The 23,031-nt window shown below is 38.1% G+C and overlaps 1 protein-coding gene across 1 annotated transcript; it reads right to left on the bottom strand.

Annotated features, from left to right (window-relative positions):
- Positions 1-20,337: 20,337 nt before the first annotated feature.
- On the bottom strand, positions 20,338-21,778 carry LOC118816827 (matrix remodeling-associated protein 8-like). Its single transcript, XM_036583422.1, has 3 exons — positions 21,493-21,778; positions 20,588-20,929; positions 20,338-20,480 (listed from the first exon to the last, which is right to left on the bottom strand). The coding sequence occupies exons 1-3, from the start codon at positions 21,776-21,778 to the stop codon at positions 20,338-20,340; spliced, it is 771 nt and encodes a 256-aa protein (XP_036439315.1).
- Positions 21,779-23,031: the final 1,253 nt, after the last annotated feature.

Genomic DNA, 23,031 nt, shown 5'->3' with positions numbered 1-23,031 from the left:
GGTGCGAGTGGATCAGGCTCAGCAGTGCTCCTGGAGTTTTTGAACAGTTTCTCCACTCACTGTCCACTCTATTAGACACTCCTATCTTGTTGGTCCATCTTGTAGATGTGAAGTCAGAGATGAAAGCTCGTCTGTTGCCACACAAGGTTTTTGCTCTATGCTCTGACACATAAGTGCGCTGCATTCAGTTTGCGCATTTCAGAAGAGAGATGTATTTATGCTGAACTCCCTCATTGGTTTACCGCTGCTATGGATTCTGGTCCTGACCTCACTGGCCTAAAACTCTCACAGACTGTGACTGACTAGCTATACTCCCTCTTACTTTCATTCAAGTAAACCGCAACTGCTATCCAGAGTGTTTTTTATTCAGTGAAAGCTAACCAGTAGTAGAAAACTTCATGAGCGTGCAAATTTATCGTGAGGTCATTTTGTAAAAATGTCTGAGCAATGTCGTGTGGCATGAAAGCGTGAGATTAGACCAAATTGCATGAGTTAGCGACAAAGGCATGAAAGTTGGCAGCCCTGTAACTGAAATCCAAAGTCATGATTTTGGTTGATATAATTTAATCATGAGTTCAATTCAACACATTGTAAAATAGTCATTTCAAATATATCAGTGCAATAACTAGTTCAGTGGACAGAATGTTGCTTTAGCATCCAATTTAAGAAATCCAAAGAAATTCACATTTATGCATAAAAAGCGGTTTAAGAGCAGTTAGAAAGACTGACCTCCAAAACTGCCCTTAGTCAGTCGTTGGACATCTTGTTGAGTATGCTAAATCAAGAATGCCATCACGGATGGGGACCCACCATTACAGTTGTGGTATTTTTATTCTGGCTTGCCAGTAGAGCTTCATGTCAGGTGGTGTCCGATGCATTATCATAACCAAGACTGCTGTTTGTGGAATTGTCCACTAAGTGTATCGAAGGAGCTGATTGCTATCCTGAGCAGACTCATTTGTTTGCCAGCGGCAGCAGAGGAGAAGCAGGCAGTAGGTGCTGCATTTTAAAGGCTTGCCCAAAACTCTGCTTTCAGAAGAGCATTAAGAGCTATAGACGGATGTCATATCCATGTTAAAGCTCCAGAAGAGCCAGACACTGGGTGCTACTGAAATCAGACGCTCTTCGCATCTATACATCTCCAGGCTGTGTGTGACCACTTGGCTAGATTTCTAGATATCTATATTGGATTTCCTGTTTCTGTGTATGACTCCAGCTTCAAAAAACACAGTTCCTTTTTTTATTGTAGTGAGCTCCACCACACAGCTCGCACTTGTCTTCTAGGAAATGGAGGATATCCCTGTTTTAAGAGGCCCTTCCTCTGATTACGCCATACAAGAGACCGCTGAGCAATAAACGTCAGAAAGTGTTCAAGAAGTACCACTAAATATCTCGCGCTGTGATTGAGAGAGATTTAGGAATCCTGAAGACCTGGTGGCGCTCCATTTTCTTGTGGGTCTTTGAAGTGCATGCCTCCTTCATGCCAACAGTAGTTGGTTCTTGTGACATCATCCATAACATATGCTTGCATGCTGGGGACGATCTGCCACCTGAAAAACATGAAGGTCAAGAGCACACAGAAAATGAAGATCACGACAGAACAAGTGGAAATGCCATTGGACAGGATCTCTGTGCTCAGGTGTTAGCTGAAGAGAACATTATTTAAGCACATTTTCAGCAACCCATGTACCTTTAAATACTGGGATGTGCCAGCTGTTCCAGCTGTCCATTGTTTTTACATTAGTTTATCTCATATTTGTCACTGTCTGTGTCATTTATTCATTTGCATACAACTAGATGAAAATCACTGCTTCCTGGATCATCCTATCATCCTACTTCAGTCAGTTCCTCTTAGTTTTGTTTTTATCTTTTCACAAATATTTTTTTAACCTTGATTTTCTGGTGTTACTGGCTGACTCTAATACTGGTAGTATTGGCCCATAGTATATTTAATGCTATCTACTGTATTGTTTGGAGAATCTTAAAAAGCAATTCTAATTGCATAAATGGGAATTTATTGATTATTAAATGTATTTATTTTTTTTTATTTTATTTTGTCAATTAGTTTATTCTAATAGAGAGATGTAGCACTGAGCCCTCTCTTCTGCTGCTCTCTCTTCCTTCTTTTGTCCTCCTCCAGTAATTCAGGGGTTTCTCTGTCATAAAGCTTGATCCATGACAATGAACCATAACCATGATGCAGTTCTACCCCAAGAGGTCCAAATTCACTAGCAGTAAGCAATTACAGCCCATATTTGCCATCACACTCTTTTTTTCATCCATTTTTTCCTGACTTGCTGTGGTGTCACTTTTTCCTCCAGTCCAGTCTTCCTCAGCACAACCCAATATGAGAGAGAGAGAGAGGGAGAGGGAGAGAGAGAGAGAGAGAGAGAGAGAGAGAGAGAGAGAGAGAGAGAGAGAGAGAGAGAGAGAGAGAGAGAGAGAGAGAGAGAGAGAGAGAGAGAGAGAGAGACTTTCCCCATGTGTATGGGGAGAGACGGAGAGACTTCCAGGTATGTTGATCCTGTAGCTCCTATATACATAGTAGAAAATGTGATTGTACAGTGTGAGTGAGTCCTGAAGGCCAAACTCTAGGTTATCAAACAGTCTGTGGAATTTGAAATAGAGATATGATACACATATTAATACTATATTATATTTCTGAAGTATAAGAACACTTACAGTGGTATTTCAATACTGTAACCCACTGATTATCACACATGAGCTTTTACGCACAAAGGCTTTCTACTTAGCAGATTTGTATTTACTTCAAGCTCTACTTCTAACTCTTATCAAACAGTCCATTGAATCTGACACAGCAGTTCATGAAAATAGAACAGACCATCAAAAGCATGATTTACAGGAAATATTACTGTACTGTTTTGTTTTTCTTTGACCATCTGAACTTGGCATAGAGTAGATTGAGAGAGAACTAATAGTCCTTTCTGATTACTTTCTGAAGTTTTTTCTCTATATTTTTTAAAAGTCTGTTGATTCTGACATCATGGTATAACACACAAACTGGTGCTATATCATCATCTTGAATTTTGAAACAAAATTCACTGTAACATTTTTTCTATGATCCTCTGAATACACAATATCAGCTGTTATGCGCAAACACAGGCCTTTGTATTTTATAAGCATGTCCAGTAGGCCTAACACTAGATTATCAAACAGTCTGTTTAATCTGACACCAAGGAATTGTTTTTTTACCCTGACCCGGAATCTGAACCTTGGCATTTGACTAGATCAAGAAAAACTAACTGTCCTTTTTGCCGTTTTTCTGAGGTCTTATCACTGGATGTTGATTTTGACGCTATGGTATAACACACAGACAAGAAGTAATGAAGTTTAATATAAAGTGCGGTAGTCCTGTGGTTGTGACATGCTTTTAATGATCTGTTAAATAGCTCATAATTTGCTGTGAGATCAACAGACAGTTAAGTGCTTCAGTGCTTGTGAGTTCAGCATGAAGACATTTTGTTTTCTTTTTTTCTTTGACTGAACAGCATCCTACGGATGTAGCCTCCTGAGTCCTACTGGAAAGGGAAGCCATTTAAATATAAGCCAGACATTTCTTTTAGCAAATCAAATGCCCGAGGATATGACAACCTAGAAATACAGCATGTAACCAGTCTTGCTAGTTTAAAGTCAACCTGAAATCGATTGTTTTTACTTTGTTAGTTCATGTCCTTAGACACATTAAGCATAATTTATTGCATCATATCATTCAAAGGACATTTGATTCTTGTTTCTTGTTTCTCTGTAATCTTTGATCGAAGTGTAGTGATTTCTGCTTGCCTCTAAACATGTTCTGACATTTGGTTGCATCACAATGTTCCAGCAGGCAGGAAAAAAAAATACTAACCAGTAATATCTTATCATCACCCCATCACACTGACCAGTTATCAAGCAAAACACCCATCATAACCTCCGTTCCTGACAGCATGTACAGCCTCTTTTTTACTCCTCACTTTACTCTCTCATGTTTTTTGGGTTGTGACATAATCAATTATGAGTTTATTTCAGAATGGGGAGGCAGAGCATTACTGATGCTCTCCAGGAGGCAGACCCATGACGGAAGCCCAGCACCCATCGGAGACACTCCTAAGGTGCTGGAATGAGAACCAGGGAGATGTTCACAGAGGCACACTGCTGGTCTGTTGGAGGGTCAGCAATGGAAATCCTTCTTCCATCCAGAACAGCCACAAAAGTGCCTGATGATGTGTTCTCTGGAACATAACCCTCTCAGTCCAAATTTCAGAGCTCCCTCCTTCTCCTTTGGAAGTTCAGGAGGATCATCATAGTGTACGCTACGGTGTCATTGACCAAGACCAAGTGTTGAGATCAGCTTCTTGCAATTGGGAAGATCAGGGAGAAGGATTAGAGAAGTGGCCTTGGACAAATAATTGACCACAAGCAGAACTGTGAAATGGTGAATGGAAAGGTTGGATGAAGGCCAGTGCATCCAGTCCTCCAGGGCCAGCTTGAATGCAAGAAAATAATCAATCACAGCAAGTATGGTGGTGTTACTATCAGAAAGTTGTATCAGCTAGGAGATCACATATGTTCCACAAAACCTTACCCTACAATTTCAACTAATGGATACTCAGTGCTGTGGATATTATAGGGATTCTCTACTATAAGACTGTGATTTTCTTTACTCTTGACACTCTATAAACGATATGTGGAGCTGAATCCAAAGAGGCAGTGACCTTTTTAATACAGATGAAATTCACCAATGTTCTGTAAATACATTATTTCCATTACTGATCACAAAAATTATATAGCACTGGAACCTGTCAAAGGGCTTTGAAACCCTAAAATGATACAAAAACAACTGAAGGAAATACATTGAACAGAAAACAGAAATAAAATCAAGCCAAAAACATTCTAAAAACTTACAAGCCTACAGTTTTCAGCATCTCACAGTTTGTGAGTTGGAGTATTCCTTCCCTCTGAATATGTACTAATGTGATCAATCAGTAGAGCTACAGTGACCGCTGCAGAACAGAGAATGCTAATCGAATCTTGACCTCAGTGAAACCACAGAACTCAGTGGCACCTGAAAGAGGAAGAGAGTTAATGATTTTGAAGCCAATTCAACATACTGAACTGGGTGAATCGATGCTGAAAAGAACCACTAATGCGAATGGTGCATGACTAGTGCTTCAAAGTTAATGCATTAACAACCCATTAACATGATCAGTGATCAATGCTTCTAATTTTTTTAAGTCATCATTTCCTCTTGTTCCTAGTTTACCCCTTCAAACCAACTGTAGTTCCACCTTGAAGTCCAGCTGATGTATGCTGCTATGTGACTGTGAGGCTCTTGTTCAAATACAGCCTTCAAATGGCAAATTCCATAGGAGGTTCTGTTGTTAAATTCATTTTTTTTTTTCCAGCTACTGCTACGGTGAATTTGTTTATTGCCAGATTGCACCAAGTCTGAATGATCATTTACAAGCACAACGCACCACTTATGTCAGCATTCTCAGTAATGTGGCAGATTATGCTGGACAGTGCTTGTTGGGAGAGAAACTAACAAAAGTCATAGCAAAGTGAAATTAGTTTTATGTTAGTATCATGTTCAGTTAATGTTAACCTATTTAATTGAATATCTGCAAGTAATAAATATATTTTGATTAAGCTTTGTCCACTTATATATTTATAAAACCTGCAGCTTTTTAAATGGGCCAAAGGGTCTTTCTGAGGTCAAACTGAAGATTAACTGCACAAGAGAATGTGGTTAATCACAATTAATTACTTTAAACATTTGCTGGACACATCACAAAAACATGTAGCTCAAAAACCACCTAACAGAGAATGATGACTGTTGGCCAGCATGGTGTGTACAGTGTGTTTTGATAAAACAAAATGGGTTGTGTGATATCATGTCTCTTTAGGTTGAATGGAATTTTGTCTAATAAGCTTGTACAATCAAACAATAGTTACTACAAAAGAATGTAACTTTATATTCCAGTGTAATTCTCGTACCAGTATTGTGTGAGCAGATCTCTGTGATGTTGAGTTTGGATGTGCGGTTGCTGACAGGGTTGGCAGTCACACAGTTATAGACGTCCTGATCTTCATCACTCACCTCCAGATGAAGAGTGAGTTTATCACTATGATCAGAATCACTGGTCTGGTTCAGTATCTCTCGCCCTTTAAACCAAGACAGAGTCATTTCTCTCTGACTTTCTGCAGAGCACAGCACTGAACATCTGGATCCAGATGTTGATGCGGAGAATGAAGGACCACGTACTGAGAGTCTTGTAATGTAGGGAGAGGACACCGTAGCTGAAGGACATACAAACTGAGTTCAGGTAGAATTGCACATTGTGACTGGACAATTCACGTGAAAAGCATTAGTCCCTCCAGGAATTTCACCAGTTCAAAAAACCAGATGGAGTTTTTAAACACCTCAGTGTCACTGCTGGACTGAGAATAGTCCACCAACCAAAAATATCCAGCCAACAGCATCCTGTGGGCAGCGTCCTGTGACCACTGATGAAGGACTAGAAGATGACCAACACAAACTGTGCAGCAACAGATGAGCTATCGTCTCTGACTTTACATCTACAAGGTGGACCAACAAGGAAGAAGTGGACAGTGAGTGGACACACTTTTTAAAAACTCCAGCAGCTCTGCTGTATCTGATCCACTGGCACAAGCGCAACAAACACTAACACACCACATCAGTGTCACTGCAGTGCTGTGAATGATCCAACACCCAAATAGTTCCTGCTCTGTGGGGGTCCTGACCCCTGAAGAACAGGGTAAAAGGGGGCTAATAAAGTATGCAGAGAAACAGATGGATTACATTCTGTAAATGAGGAACTACAAAGTGCTCCTATATTCATTCTCCATTTGGAGGGGAAATTCAGGTGGATTTATTTTTAAAAAATCATCTTAATATGTCCATTAACATCGATTCTCATAAATGCAAAAAGAAGAGTGTATTTTAATTTATTTATTTATTTATTTTCTTGGAAAAGTTTGAATTAATTTGTCACTGGTGTTACCCCTCAGTGAGGCTTTCTTTTTTTCATAAATTTATTTATTTTTCATTTACTTTTAATGTGACTGTATTTATTGAAGAAATTAAATTTAAATAATCATATTACCATAGCTCTTTTATTCACAGGCACTAAAATTACAAAAATATAGATGTAAAAATGAACTATTCTAACATTTCAAGTAAGATACTCTTAATACAGTCAATATTTCGTTAAAAACAACATCATTACAAATCTGTAACACCACCGAGCTGACTATGAAACAGGATAAAAAGGAAAAATCTGAAACATCATAAGGGAAAAGTATTATTTAATCTTAGGTCAACTGTGTGAATGTACATACTGATTCTTGGAGCTGTGCCCAATATTTAAGGATCTTTTAAGGCCCTGCAACCTTTGTGACATGGTTTCCCCTCCAAATGCAGAATGAACTACATGGTAAGTGGAGCTGATAAAATGGACAACAAGTGTAGATACAAGATGTTCCTAATTAAATGCTGGGTAAGTGTGAATACATCAGTCCCAACAGAATTTTAACCAATATTGAAAAAAAAGTTACAGCAAAATCAAGCGTTTTTATAGTAGTTTATAAACTCCAGAATCGTCTCTGCTGATGTTTGTGATGGTTAAAGATCCACTGGTTCTGTTCAGCTGCAGTCTGACTCTGAATCTCTCACTGTAATAGTCTGTAATAATCTCTCCATCACTGACCAGATTGTTCACTGTCTTCATTTCTAAATTCTCTGGGTGATGAAACCACAGTATCTGAGCATCACTCTGAACTCCAGTTAATCCAGTATGGATGGTTACAGTGTTTCCCTCCAGCTCCTGCAGTCTGACAACCTCTTTTCCAGCTGAGCACAGCAGAGCTATAATGACATAAAGTAATTCAGTCCTCATATTCATTATGAATTCTAAATGCTTTTATAATGTGTATTATGTCAAACACAATGCATTATAATGTTTGGATACAAGCCCCGTGATACAGTAATATAGTAATATGCTGTACAATATTCTATTGTGATATTTAAAGATTTGTGATATGCTGTGAGCTGCTTTTAACTGCAAATTATTCCTCCAGAAATAACCTTCTGTTTTATCTGCTGAAGCTGGTCTTAACAGAAAGAAATGGTGTCATCTTGTGGATTCAGACAGAAATGCATTTTGGTAACCTATTAGTCTAACAGTGGGCCTGTTATAAAAAATATTGCATTATACCATAAAATTTCTCCCACCCTCTAATAATACTAGTAGCCATTTTTCCTTCTTATATTACATAGTATGTCATCCATATAATACATAGTCCTTAAAATACATAATACATAATGCACATCCATTGAAGTACATCAAAATCTGACTGGGGTTGGGTTAAATATTCAACACAATCAATAAGAAGAATGTAGAATGTGTTATGGATTGTGCAAGCAAAGTGAAGAAGTAATGATGTAGAAATGAATAAAGTTAAATATAGTTATTCTGAATAAAAGGACACTTCCGTATATTGTGGTGTTCTGTCACTGGTTGAGCTGTCACTGGAGCATCAAGCATACATGCAAAAGAGCCACAAGAAGAAGCTGAAGCTGTTTATTAAGGCAAAAAATTGCTGTGTTGGATAAAAGTTTTAGGATGATTTTTTAGAGCACCGTCAACTATAAATGATTACTATCGCTACTACTGACAGAACTACTACTCTTTTTATGAATTACTTCTACTATTACTACTGTTACTATAAATTGATTAATTGAAGCCAATTGTACCCAAACCTTTGATAGGAATGTTCATAAAAATATATTGCAGTGAGATGTAAGTGCTTAAATTAAGAAAAAAAATCTGCATTTACTTAGAAAGATTTCATGAAATAAGGAATAAAGTCTAGTTCTTCACATCATCCTAAATATCTTAAAACCAATAAGAAAATAACAATTTAAATGTGATGTAAGCATCGGCTGGAGGTTAGGGAACCAGCCTTGTGACCGGAAGGTTGCTGGTTCGATCCCCTCAGCCGACAGTAGGTGACTGAAGTGCGCTTGAGCAAGGCACCTAACCCCCCAGTTGCTCCCGCTCTGGGCAAGTGTGCTCACTGCCCTCTAGTGTGCGTGTCCACTAGTGTGCATGTATGTGGGCGTTTCACTGCACAGATGGGTGAAATGCAGAGGTCTAATTCCTCTGTGTGCAAACGCAGTTGGCTAATGGTTCACTCGTTACTATGCATGTCAGGTGTAATACCGCATTCGTCACCAGAGGTCAGCCTCACCTGAGTACTGATTTGCTTCCTAGTGACACCTTAACCTCTCTCCCCTGCAGCTCATTAACCTCCCTTTATAAGGACCTTCACAAACACATACTCTTTGTGAAGTATTGCCAGTTCATCTGTCCTCAACCTTGTTTCATCACGTCTGTTGGATTTTTTTTTTTGGTTTGCCTGGACTTTTTTCTGAACTCATAGACTCTGCTTTTTGAACAACCTTTGGTGCCTTTGCTGTGTTGGGATCTATTCTGTTTTTTTTTTTATTATTTTTTGGACTGTCTCTGATTCTGATTCTGGTTTTTGTGATCTTGATCCTGTGTTTTGAGTAAACAGGAATTATGGATTCAAACCCAACTGGAGAGTCGTCATTACAGCACAGTGATAAAATACAGGGACTCTATAAACATTTCTCTCATTCAAGCCACTTGGTAATACTGTATTGTTAGTAATGTTATACTGAAACCATCATGAGCCAAGCCCGCTTACCAAACAATAGAAAATATGAATTTTGCTTTTAGCTGTCATTAACTTCAGATTTCATCGTAATACACAACAATGAACATGTTAATGTGTTAACAAGGCAGCTTTTTGGAATTCTGACAAAATAAGTTAACCCTCCTAATTCAGCACTAAAAGGCTTTCAAATAACAGAAAATACATTCCAACCCAACTTAGACAACGTTTGCGGAGGCTACAGACTGAAAAAAGTAAAAAGGCCCTGATGTACCATCATTACCATTGACCCCAGAGCTCTACAGACTACTTGTAACCTCTAATCTTGCCAGTCATATGACAGTAAGCAGAACAGTCTGCATGAAAAACAGAAGGCTGCATCTTTTTTGACTGAATATTCTAACCAGATGTCTTTTTGTTCTGCTTCTGTCTGCTCTCTCCAAGAAAGTCTCTTTGTGAGTGTGTTATTATGCAATTTTGGTTTATGTTAGGCCTCAAGTTAGGCTACAGTTAAGTCTTAACAATAAGCATTAGCCATTTTCTGGATGAATTGCTGTTAAAGAAAGATGTACAAACGTTTGTATATCTATGCTGTCAATTACCTGTGTATGTTTATGTTCGCCTACTGCTGAAAACAGTTGAATTACAGCGTGTCTATGGAAACTGAAAGCATTCAAAGGAAAGGTGCTGGGGCATTGTGGGAAATGTAGTGTCAGTAGTGAATTTGCTAGCTCATAATGTTTGTATGTGTAGTTTAAAAGGGATACATTAAAATAGAAAACTCAGCAAACTTATGTTCAGAAAGGAAGTGACTAAACTAGAGATTATCAACTTCTAAAACAAATGTCTCAGGTGGAGCTTTTATTAAGGCAAAAAGTGATTGTGAGCTGTTTCTGTTCAGCTGCAGTCTGTCTCTGAATCTCTCTGGAATAGTCTGTAATAATCTCTCCTCTAATGATCTGACTGTTCACTATCTTTATATTCTCAGGTCTGTAGAACCACAGTGTCTGAGCGTCACTCTGAACTCTGAACAGTTAATCCAGTGTGGATGGTTACAGTGTTTCCCTCCAGCTCCTGCAGTCTGACAACCTCTTGAAGTGATGCAATAGAGGAACAATTTTGCTTCCCTGAAGAAACTTTTAAGGAATGATTCTTTAATGAACATTTTGTAAATGAGATGTGAATAAACATTTTAAGATTTAAGATAATTTGCATGTTGTATACATATTAAAGGGCTTTCCCAGACCTTTTCTTAGACCCATCTTTTTTATGGTAATGTAAATAAAGGGACTGTTGTCAGTTGAGGACTAAATAAGTAGATTTAAACTCAACTTTGGTTATTTTTATACCAGAATGTCTTTATATTCTTTATTATGTTTGCATATAATCCAACAAATGTGTAATATATGTGTGTATGTGTGTATATATATATATATGTTCCCATAACTCCCATGTGTGAAATCTTTTTTAAATACATAAATAATTAATAAATAAACAAAAGAAGTTGAAAAGTGCCTTTCACAATCCCAAGGTTGTTTTACCTAAAAAAAAACAAAAAACAAAAACCAGACAGTAAAGGAGCAGTAAAGGAGGAAATGTTCATGAAAAAGAAAAAATGTAGTCTTTAATTCAGATTTGAAAGCAGAAAAAGAAGAGCAGTCATAGAGAGACACAGCCATGAAGGACCTTCCTCCCAAAGTGGAAAGTCTGGCGCGTGAGACCATCGAGAAGGTTATTACAAGATGACATAAGAGAGCTAGTGTGAGAGTAATGGTTCAGGATTTCTCTGAAGTAGAGGGAAGCAAGTTTATGCAGGGCTTTGAAGGTGAGAAGCAAGATTTTATATGGGACAGGACAGGTTAGCCAGTGTAGCTGAGAGTGGATGGGGGTGATGTGAGCTGAACACTCAGTATGGGTGAGACATTACAGGGAGGACAATGAAGAGGGAGTTACAGTAAACAATACGAGACATAATGAAGGCATGAACCAAAGTTTGTGCATCGTTGTCAGTCAGGAATGGGCAAGGATGAGCAATGTTACCTTTGGGAAAGAAGCAGTCTTAGCGAAGGACTTGATATGTAGATCAAGATTAAGTGATGGGTTGAGTAAAACACTAAGATTTCTGACAACAGGTGCAGGTTTAACAATACTAATAGAGAAATTGAATGATTTAGATGGTAAAGATTTAGGGCCAAGCAGCAAAACTTAAATTTTATCAGTGTTTAACGTGAGAAAGTTATTATGCATCCATGCTTAAACTTGGAAATAGAATCCGTTAGTGTATTGGGAGGGGAATCTGAGGGGGAGTATGTACTGAGATATATCTGAATATCATCTGCAGTGAAAGTTAAGGCCATGTCTACAAATAATCTGGCAGGATGTAGATCACAAAAAAGGGGTCCCAGAACTGAACCCTGAGGAACACCACATGTAAGAGGAGAGGTGGAGGACTTGTGTAGGCCTAGTATGATAAACTGCTGTCTATTTTTAAGATATAACAAACTATTGTAAGGCTGTATCACTGATACCAATAGAGGAAAGATGAGGAATCAGAACATCAAGATTAACAGTGTCAAATGCTGCACTTGAGGAGAAGGAGAATATTGAGAGAACCACTATCAGCAAATCAAAGATCATTAACCATACATAGGAGAGCTGTAAAAGCAACCACTCTTTCCATTACATTAGCAAGAAAGGGATGGTTTAAGATGGGTCTATGGGAAAGAGAAGGTATATGATGCTAATGTACAAGAGCAAGTATGTATGCAGCAGTACAACACTCACTATTCTCAGTGCTAAGCATTTCAGTTTTAACCTTCAGTTTCAACCCATTTACATGAGTTTCATTTGTACTTTTCTGATTTCAATTGCTAAATCTTCAGTGATCTTCTCCAAAGGTCCATTTCTATTCTGCACATTTACAATTTTCTTTATTGGGTTTAATTAATTCTATTCTGTTAGCTCAGCACCTGAACTTCTTCGTGTTGTTCATCTTTCAGTTTGGAGCTTTAGCATTTTATTTCTGAAACAAAAGGATCCAAAAGAAAAGAATTGAGCCTAACAAACTTAAGTTCCTATGCTGATAAATTTAGTTTCTCAAAGAAATCTGCTGGAATATTTTTCCACAGTTCTGTCTGGCACTGCTGTTAGGAGTCCCATTTACATTTAAATAATTCAGTTTACGATGCTCTTGTTTTTTCCACTTATTTTCCTTTAGGTTTTCTCTTCCTTATGCAAGTGGATTATTTTATATTTATTATCATCAGAAAAGGGCGGCACGGTGACACAGTGGGTAGCGCTGTCGCCTCACAGCAAGAATGGCCTGGGTTCGATTCCCGGCCAGGCGACCAGGGTCATTTCTGTGTGGAGTTTGCCTGTTCTCCCCGTGTCTGCGTGGGTTTCCTCCGGGTACTCCGGTTTCCTCCCACAGTCCAAAAACATGCAGTCAGGCCAATTGGACGTGCTAAATTGCCCCTAGGTGTGAGTGTATGTGTGTGAATGTGTATGTCTGTCTGTCTGCCCTGCGATGGACTGGCGACCTGTCCAGGGTGTATCCTGCCTTCCGCCCAATGACAGCTGGGATAGGCTCCAGCACCCCACCGCGACCCAGAAGGATAAGCGGTTTAGATGATGGATGGATGGCTCATCAGAAAAGATGTGACACAGATGTCAGGTTGAAAAACACTACTCATTTACTGCACTAATTATGTTAAAATAAAAACACATTTCACATTTTGGCTGAGGTTGCAATATTCTCCAGTTTTATATACTTAGGTTACTTTTACACATTCCAAAAACTTATACATGAGGCACTTTCGCTGTAAAATTTCAACTTTTTCAATTGCTTCAACAGTTAGGCCTAAAATGATCAAAAAATCACAGTTAGGCTTAAATTATCAAAAATTCACAGTTAGGCCTAAGATTATCAAATTTTGATCAGGGGGTGAACAATTGAATCTAGTTACTATGAAAAGAGGTTGACGGAAACTCTAAAATCTTTCATCCTTTAAGCAACAGAGCTTCCATGCGGTTATGTAAAGTAGCAAAATATGTCTAAGGTAAAGAAATATGTAAACTAAATAAGTAAACTCAGTGCAGAATAACTGCAAATAAGTTAGCCTATTGCAAACTAGAAGGCAAGTTAGCAAAGACACCTCGAAGAAAACCTTCACTGATTCAGCTGAAACAGTACATTAAAGATGCTGATGCTACAAAATGGAAGAAACAGCTTTATGGGAAAATCAACCTTTTAACTAAAAGTTTTAAACTTAATAAAACAAAAACATTTTCTCTAAATGTTAGCTACTTGTTAGAACTACTATGCTAAGCTCTATAGTGCTGCTTGTTAACAAAATTTAGGCTAAAATAGCTGCTGCTACAGTCTTTAGCAACACAGCATTGTTTTGTCCATTTGTTATGCATAACCATGTACCATACTGTACAAAACAAGACTATTTTACATTACTGAACAACTGGACACAGATTGAGCCAAGTGTGATGATTTAAACATTCAGTTTGTGATGCTAACTGAAAAGTATTGTAACTGAAGCCTGTTACTTATTAGCTATCTTAGCCTTGTAGCTCCACGACAAAACTAAAGAAGCAAACAGACAGCAAACACGTCTTGGCTAACTGATTATATTTGAGAGAGAAATTACATAATCTTGACTTTTCTCCGAAACTGTGGCTGTAATATATATGAGAGGCAAAACATAAACAGAGCTGCCGCTTTAGCTTGGGATATCATGTATTTTAATTCAGATGCTGAAAAGCTGTTGATTAGTATTGGAAATCTAACCTCACGTTCACTCTGCTGAATGGAGAGCTCTACACGTTTGTCTTCAGGTTCAGTCAGGTGTGTGTCCTGTCCTGTCTTTCGCTGCTTTCTCTGCTTTTGATGGCAGGGCCAGACAAGTGCTCCAAGAAGCACTACAAACACAGTGCATGCTATTGAAGCAGCAATCACTGGAATCTTGTGTGATGGTAAACCTACATGTTGTTGTTGTTGATTTTTTTGTGAAAAAAAAAAATAAACATGTCATCTACAGAACTCACCTCCGCACATTTTAATGCACAATGATATTGTTTATTTGTTGAATTTAGCATATTGGAAAAAAAATAATGTGGCCTGTGCACAATTTCTGGTACTTTCTGTATTTTACATTTTTTTTTTGCCAATTTGTTTGGGTGTGCTCTCTGTAAAATAAATACAAACGTATCTTTTTGATGATGGTGATTAGATGGCACTTTGCAAGATGAGAATGCTTGTTTTAAATACTATTCTAAAAGACAAACACCTGATGGACACATGCATTATCTATGTGGCACAATGCATATGGTTTCATTTTTATTTTTTACAGCATTTGAACACAGCAGCTGCCCTTTAGATTGTGTGACTATTTCATGATGAATGGACCAATGGAAATACATTACATACCTACATTAACTTACGTTTAAAGTAAATAACGTTTTTGCCCTCTCCTGTACAGTTATCATTTTTGCATAGGGATATTTGACATTTTTGATATCAGGGCAGTATTAAATGTTAAATATCATAATACTGCCAAGAAATCATTGCTGAATCATCAAGTAATCTCGTTTATCTTTTTCCACAGTAGTATCATGGTCTGGTGCAGCTTCACTGTGTGGCCTCTTTGGAAATGACTCAATTGTCCAAAAATCGTTAAATGAAATTCACCAGTAACTGCAAGCTTGTGAATGACAACGACTTCACCAGATTTGACGTCCGTCACTGTGTAAGTTCCACTGTCAGCCACTAACAGTTTACAGAGTTATTCACGATAGAGGCTCTCAGCTCATAGTCTGACTTGCAATGAACAGTGTCTTAAGCCTGCTGCACATCCAGAAGTTTGAACTGTGATTGCCTGCCTTGAAATACACCATCACTGGTGGTAGGACCACTAGATCCGGCAAAACAGTCACTCACCTTTTTATGATGACCATACTGATGAGCTGTGAGCAAAAACAGACATTTGTTAACTTCTCTGTGTGAAAGATGAATGAATAATGAGTGACATCTACTGCAAATATTATTACAAGCAGCCACTGCAGCATCATCTGTGCCAGGCATAGTTGTAGTACGGGGGGGAGAAAGTGTAAACACTGCACCCCCTACTGACCACAGCTGTAATTGCTTTGGCAGATCAATGTCACAGTTGCAAAGAATAAAATAAAATAAGGGCAGAAATGCCTTGTTTTTATGAAGCTGGTAAAATCGTGGGATTATGTGTGAAAAACAGTTTTGGCGCTGTGTCCAAGTTATTTTCAGTTGTTGCATTTTTTTTTTCCTCCCAACAATTGTTTACATAATCAAATACTGAAATGTTACACACTTAAATGTTGTATACTTAAATGTTTCAGTCTTTATGTACATGCACCAAAACGCTTGACCTGGTCCATCTGTAAATTTGAGAAGTTTTTCTTAAATTCCCAGTCAGTAAGAAGTGAACAGTGATTTGGGGTCATACAAAGGTTCAAGTATAAACTAAAGCCTATATGCATAACTGCAGCAGAAATGCAAATATGCACAAACACTGCTGAGATGTTTATGTATCAAACAGATATTTGGGTTAGTTTGGAGTCACTTGTTCTTGTGAGATTAGGTGGTGTTTGGAGGAATTCAGCTCAACTAGACTACAGTAACAATTAATTTTACTAAACAAGCCAGCTAAAAAGGAGCAAAACAGTCTTGTGCATGGTCTGGGTTTGCGTAATACGATCCAGTTATTTGTATTAAATCTGTTGCGTACAGTCAGGGGATCAAGTCTGGTTGAAATAAAGGCTACTGGTCTGTTGGTGGTTGTGACTTCCTAAAGAAGACCATGAAAGTCCTGCATCTGTGTGGTAAAAGAGTCTGATTTGCAGTTGTTTACACAAGTTTAGCACCAAGCTGAGATTGTTAAGTGTTATATCACACTGCCTTTAAATGACTCATTCAGCAACTCCTTTACTTTCACTTTTAGCACCACCGCCTTAAACCTGAAGGAGCCCTTCTTCACTGAAGAGGTGTGTGACACTTGAACCGTAACCATACTGTATAAAAAACTTGTTGATGTAATTTTTAAAAAGCAATATCGATCACGTATGTGTTTGTGTTGAACCTGCCTGTCTACAAATATTGAGTTCAGTTCACTTTTGATACTGTTAACAGAAATATTATAAACATGTTGTGTTCTGTTTTATTACCTAGAGCTGAAAATAATCATTGGTTTTGCATTATAATAAACTGAAAATCTATCTATCTAATTGTCTGTCTGTCTGTCTGTCTGTCTCTCCAAATTGAAAATGTGGTTATTTTTTGTTCATTTAAACCTGAAGATAAACAACACAAAGTTTTAGAATGTTGAAAATTCTGAATGTTGTGACGTGTAAAATGAAGAAGACGTATTTAAGATTCTTACGTTTGTAGATTACGATTCAAATTAAAATCCTTAATTTTAGTTGTTTGGGTGAATCTCTGGTGGATTTGATCTACTCAAAGCTCCACAGTGGTGTGAAATGGTCTACTCCAAAACCACTTCCTCTTATTGCTGTGTGGACAAGATGCAGGGGTGAGAAACCTCTTCCTGTAGCAGAGTGTGTTTCAGATCGCCTAGTTTTAAGGCCAAACAAACTATAGGCTTGTAACTCTACAGCTCTTTGTTAATCGCATTGTCACTCTTGTCATTTAATTTTACAGAATGATTCATCGTTTTTTAATAACGTGATGCTACAAGTAGAAAGGAAAGTGTTTGGTTAGTTGTGAGAGTGGTTAACTATGGTTAACCTATGAGGTCTGGGTTACACACAAAACTTGACCCAAGAATTATCCGGGTATGTGTACAAAACAGTTGTACTTCTTTTCAGGCCCTGTTAAACTCTACAAAATCACAAGTAGTATTGTACAGTGCTGTTGTATTCAAGTCTGGTCTCAGATTTGTCTCAGAGATTTTTTTTATCATTGTCTTTGACTCAGTAGTGTTTGTACTTGGACTTGTCTTGGTGTCGGCTCTTCGTCTCCAGATTTAGTCTCTGGTCTTCACTGGAACCAAATACTGTGTAAAATAGTTATTTGTATTTTCTTTATTTTGACTGTCACCAATGTGCACCGACTCATACAGAGGCAACTTTAAATCAAATCATCACATCTGATATTGTTTAATTTAGCCAGTTAGCTTTGCATTTGATTACAATTTTTTGTTTTGTGGAAAATAAGACCTTCCTTGACATTTTTGCTGTGTGTGTGTGCGTGTGTGTGTGTGTGTGTGCGTGTGTTTGTGTGTGTGTGTGTGTCAGTTCCTGACACTGAAACAACCGGGCAAAATTCTCACTTGAAATGATTAACACAGAATACAAATTGAATATAAAAGTTATTCATTACATTAGTATATCATTTCATTTTATTTAAACAGTTAAATAGCAAATTAAAAATGAGAACTCTATGATTATAAGCAAAAATTCTTCCAACTGAATCTGTAGGGTTTTTTCTCACTTTTAAAGTCCACCAAATAAATTGAAAAGACCAAGAAATTTGGACTGAATGAGTGATAAAGGGACTTCCATCCATGTTTTAAAATTCCTCTAAGTTGTTAAAATGTAAACTAAGTCATTCAGAGTGGTTTGTTTGAAGTGCTCCACTGTAGGAAAACTTACTGTAACAATCTGTAAGTCTGTTCACAAGAGTGGTGATACGAACCAGACATCTGAAACATGATTGTCTGTGTGTACTGTGGCTTTCTAGAATATATGTGTCTTTACTAGAACATATATTAGTGTTCTCATTTTTTTCTGCACAAAACAGTTACACATAACTTGTAACTTGGATAATGTGTGTGTGTGTGTGTGTGTGTTTGTGTGTTTGTGTGTGTGTGTGTGTGTGTGTGCGCATGTGTGTGTGCTTGATGGTTTTACGCTAGACGTTTTGGTCTATATGGTATTCCATTCATTGTAGAGAGGCACATTAAATGACACAAAGAAAATTGACTTTTTTTTATTTATAACTATTTTACCATTGTCAGCATTACATATAAAAATTCAGAATACACATGTAGGATCACTGGTTGTTTTGGATAGTAAAAAAAAAGGCTATATTTGTCTTGTAGTCATAGTTACCTCTGGTTCCTATCAACACCACTATAAAGAAATGCAAATTGGTAAGTCTCTACAGTGAACTATTTCATATTTCAATTCCTCATGAGAACTGTCATAAATCACACATCAGTTTCATAATAGTTGCTGAATAACCTCCCACTGCCAAGAAGTGCCTTTTCACACAGACAAAAACGCTCCAAAAAAAAATAGATTTATGCTTTTGTGCAGTACTTAAAAAGGAATCTCGTTCATCATGTTAGGAGGCAAAATGTCAAACTGAGGTGCATTTATTTTAAACTGGCCATCCCAAGACATTCAAAATACCTTTGCACACTTCTGAGTTCATGATCCCATCAATCAACACTGTAAGAAAAACAGCCCAGACTTTGACATTTCCACTTTTCTGCTTTACAGTAGCCTCTGTGCAGTCTGGTTACAGTTCTGCTCTACACTAAGAGTTTCTCTGCACCTTCAGTCTGATGTTGTGCTAAAAGTGTTTTTCTGTGAAAGAAATACCATTTTGTTGAACATTTTATGAAGTAGCCTGAAGAACTTTATTAAAGCTTACCAGCTTTCTACAATCAGAGGTGGGTAGAGTATCTTATCTTATTCAGCCCCCTCAAAGTGCAAGGCAGTTTGGTAATATAAATAAAAGTGGATAAAAATCTATTATTTAAGGGATTAGTAAACAGTCAAAGAAGGTTTATTATTATTATATTATTATTATTATTATTATTATGTTCAAGGGATTTTGAGAACATGAAGTTGAGTTTACTGTTAACAGTTGAAATGAAAAATCATTCTTTCCACAAATGTCCATGTGCAAAATGATTCAACCCCCAAATTCAGTATTTTGTGGTGGATCCTTTACACTTCATGAACCCCAATAAACGCTTCTGCTAGGTGCTCACGAGCTCCTGACATCTCTCTATTGAAATCTTTGCTGATTCCTCATGTACAAAACCTTTGAGCTCATTATTGTTACTTGGTTTCTGTTGCACCACAGCTTTCTTTAAATCCCACCAAACAGAGATGGCCACTCAGGGACATTCCAGGACTGATTCCCTAACCAAGCTTTGGTTGACTTGGATGTGTACTGGGGATCAATGTCTTGCTGGAAAGTCCAGTGATTACCAAGCTTCAATTTATGCACTGAAGACAACACATTCTTCTCCAAAATGACCTGGTATTTCAACAAATCCATGATGCCAGTCAAAAGGGCAAGTTTGCCAGTTCCCACAGCAGCAAAACACCCCTTAACAGGACTGCTGCTCCTCCATGCTTGACCATAGGAGTGGTGTTCTTTTTGTTTGCTGGTGTACGATGGCCTTTGTATCATGCATACCATGAGTTTTAAACTTACGAATGATACCTCCAACTGTGTCTTTGAACTCTAAGTGTCTGGGATATCTTCTTGTAGCCATTGCATTTTTAGTGCAATTGAATAATTTTTCCTCTTAGCTCCTTTTTCTTTGCCATGCTTGCTGCTGAGCTTGAACACATGCACGGGCGGGATTTATACATGTATCACAGCTGAAGCCTTTTTATGTTGGTCATCACATGCACGACAATGATGGTGACAACCATGAGCAGCAGCCCGCAGCTCAGCGCGCTGGCTATGATAATGTTGGTGTGACACGGTGTGACACGACTTCCTGAGCTGCTGGAGTCTGATGAAGAAAAAAAGGAGCATTGGGTGTAAAAATAAAACATTCAGTGCTCCTTAGCTAAAAACATTTTGCTAACATTTTGTAGTTCTTTTAATGTAAGTGAGTACCAAAGACAATGGAAATGTAATAACCTTCAACAACCAGAATGATGGCGCCGGGGTATCCATGTCCTCCGTCCTTAAGGGAGCATCTGTATAATCCAGAATCAGAGAATGTGACACAATCGATGGTCAGAGAGAGGTCACCCTTTCTATAGCTTTCTGTTGACACTGTGGCCCTCTGCTCAAATCCAGAACCATACGACATATTTCCATTCTCGAGCTTCAACACCTGCTGTTCGTCCTTTTCCCACAGCACATAGGCAGAGTAGTCCACCGTCCGTTTGTCTGTTTCAGCGTAGCAAGGGAGTGTAGCCTTACCTCCAAAAGAGATACTTAAGGTGGTAGGAACTGGGATAAAATATAAAAACAATAATTAATGAGCAACTTCACTGGTCAGTTTCCAATAATTTAACCCCTTAAAATCCCAGGCTTATTACATACTGGAGCTTATTATTCAGTAACTACAGACACTTTAATGCAAACCGGTTGAACTATTCTTAGGTTATAGACGTGTGTAATTAATGTGTATTTCAGAAAATGGAATACTTTGGACTAGTTGCTGGCTAGTGAGGTATAAAGCCCCTCAGCAGGAAGCTGTTAGGCAGCTGCGTTCTCTGGAGTCATGGAGCTCCATCTAATAGCTTTGGGATGAGTTGGAGTGATCCATAACTAATCATCCAACATCTCACTAACACTCTAGTGGCTGAATGCAATCAAATCATCACAGCAATGTTCTAACATCTAGTGTAAATCCTTCCCAGAAGAGTAGAGGCTGGATAAAATGCTGGATAAAGAGGTGTCTACAGACATTCAGATATATTGTGTATAAATGCAGTTTTAAAACAACCATTTTGTTCAGGGCTCACAGCACACTGGCTTATTACAGAAGCTTATTGAATAAGATCACCTACCTAGTACCTCAATCCTCCTATTACACTGGTCCTTTCCATCACAAGAGCAGTAGTACCAGCCTTGGTCATTGTACACGACAGAAGTTATAGTGAGGGAAACATCTCCTCCTCTGATCTTCTCTTCAGAACATTCAGTCCTGTCCTTAAACTCTGGAGCTACAGTGCATTTCCCTTCAGAAAACTCAAAAATCTTAAAAATCTGAAAAACCTCTATGCCTTTACTCCACCATGTGACTGTAGAACAGTTCAGATGACAAGAAACGGTGGCACTGTGTCCAAGCTGCATCGTCACAGCATCGGTCACTGAGGGGATGGTAAGCAGGGCTGGAAGACAAAATCCATTTACTTGTTAAAACAAATGAGAATCACAAGTCCTACATCACCAATCCAACTGAATTCCAGATGTCTGAGAAATACATCAGTATGATTGCACATTCAAATACATTCGAGTACTATTAGATAATTTAGATAAACAAAAATGAATGAAAGTTATTGGAGTGTGTTTAGAAAATGGTTTTGCATGTTTGTTCTAGGTTATTATTTCACTAAGATCTATTTACGTGTAGTACAGTACAGTGAAAGGGCTAAAGAAACGAGCAGCGAGGCTTATTTTTCTGTGCTCTAGCGGGCACTGAGACCAGCCAACAGGCCGTACTACCCCAGGCTTCTGGTATGACAGAAATGCTGAGTGATGTAAACAAAGATGACAGTGCACAGGTACGATGCTTAGTGGTGAGCTTAAAAACTTCTAAGTATTCTAGTAAAGCAGATTGGGAAGTTTTCCATGCACAATTTGGACTGATAGTATTCCAAATTATTCTAGTGGTCCAATGAGCAGAAAGCTGTGTAGCTGACACTTTATTTGACTGATGATGCTTTAGCTTGCCTGTTACTTGACCTTAGTGGGACATCTGGCTACAATGCATTAGGTGTGGTGCTCCAGAGGCATTTTCAACAGTATTACTGGCCCAAGCTGTATAACCACTGAAAGCAGGCTGGGGGTTCATTGAAGGTTCTAGCTAACAATATTGTGACTGTAGCCAGACAAGCTTATGCTCACATTCACTTTCAGGTTCAGAGCGAGCTAGCCCATGACCAGTTAATCAGAGTGACTCAGTTGAGCTATGAATCCACACAGCTTGCAAGAGGCCTTGATTTTCACGGTTTTTGATATAAATTTATTATTTTGCTTTATTATTTTTATGGTTTGCTGATTTTGCTGATACATTGGAATCTTTCTTTTGCTCCTGGCTTTTTAACTTTTAACACTTTTTAACAAGGAGTGGGTGATTAGAGGAAGTTCACATGCACTCTCGTTTGGTCAAATGTTTTGGAGTGAGAAGTCTTCTGAATGTGTTGCCACATCCACTCTGAGAGCTGTGATCTGCCTTGTATTTGAAATACAACCCCATTTCCAAAAAAGTGTTACATTGGGCACAGCACCCCAACTTTTTGGGAAATGTTGGGTTGTATATATAGATATTTTGGACATTTTAATAGTAATATTTTGCTTGTGGATTTTAGTGTTTTGTTGAAACT

The sequence above is a fragment of the Colossoma macropomum genome, unplaced genomic scaffold (genome assembly GCF_904425465.1).
Source record: "Colossoma macropomum unplaced genomic scaffold, Colossoma_macropomum, whole genome shotgun sequence".
NCBI classification, from domain to species: domain Eukaryota; kingdom Metazoa; phylum Chordata; class Actinopteri; order Characiformes; family Serrasalmidae; genus Colossoma; species Colossoma macropomum.
The sequence above is the reverse complement of the archived record's forward strand: the minus strand, read 5'-3'. Positions and strand labels throughout refer to the sequence as shown.